Source organism: Rhincodon typus, unplaced genomic scaffold (genome assembly GCF_021869965.1).
Source record: "Rhincodon typus isolate 14 unplaced genomic scaffold, sRhiTyp1.1 hic_rhity00002924, whole genome shotgun sequence".
NCBI lineage: Eukaryota > Metazoa > Chordata > Chondrichthyes > Orectolobiformes > Rhincodontidae > Rhincodon > Rhincodon typus.
In genome coordinates this window covers 1253-1944 of record NW_025968562.1, presented here as the reverse complement: position 1 = coordinate 1944, position 692 = coordinate 1253, and the positions used below count along the sequence as shown (strand labels likewise).

Here is a 692-nt window from a genome sequence, read left to right as displayed (position 1 = left end):
CCTGTGCTGTATCTAACACGTCTCCCTCCTTTGCCCCACGCAGGTATTCGCCCCCGTGATTCAACTCTCGCAGGCGGGGAGCTACGGGCCATGTCGCCCCCACCCCGAGGTGCCGAGGGAGCGAGGGCGTACGGAGGCCGAGGGCGGGGGCTACGGGGGCTACAGGGGCCCCGGAGGGGCGGGGGCAGAGCCCCCCGAGGGCAAGCCCAAGCCTGAGCAGCCGAGACGGGGAGACGTGCGTTTCGCCCTGGCAGAACCGGCACCTGCCTACGACAGGAAACGTAGGAAAGCCGACGGGGTGCCAGAGGCTCGGCCCTACCCAGGCCAGTCGGTCATCTCTCCCACTGCCGGGAGACCGGGTGAGACCAGCGCCCGCTGCCCCAAGCTCCCGGGCGGGGGGAGCGGCACCCTCCTGGTCAGCCCCACTCCGGCCTCGGAGCCCTGCCCCTCCCCTCGAGCCGCCCCCACCTCCGTCACCAACGTTTTGAGGCCGGTCAGCAGTGGCGGGGGGGCCTTGCTCTATGCCCCAGGGCAGGGGGGAGACCCAAGGAAGACCCCGGCCCCCCCTCACCTGTCCGCCTACGGCCCCTCGCCCAAGCCGGGCCCTGCGGACGCTTTGGTGACCGGCCTGGTGGTCAGCTCGCCATCAGTATGCGGGCCTGCTCCATCTGCCCACCCTACCACCTCCTCCA

General features: G+C 71.2%; 1 protein-coding gene across 1 annotated transcript in view; it reads left to right on the top strand.

The window, feature by feature from the left end:
- LOC125481642 (protein capicua homolog) overlaps positions 1 to 692 on the top strand; it is a gene marked incomplete at its 3' end in the record, with an annotated part of 23354 nt that overhangs the window by 21413 nt on the left and 1249 nt on the right. Inside the window, exon 10 of the mRNA XM_048593464.1 lies at positions 44 to 645. Within this exon, the coding sequence (XP_048449421.1) occupies positions 44 to 645 (602 nt within the window). The remainder of the gene's footprint in view (positions 1 to 43; positions 646 to 692) is intronic.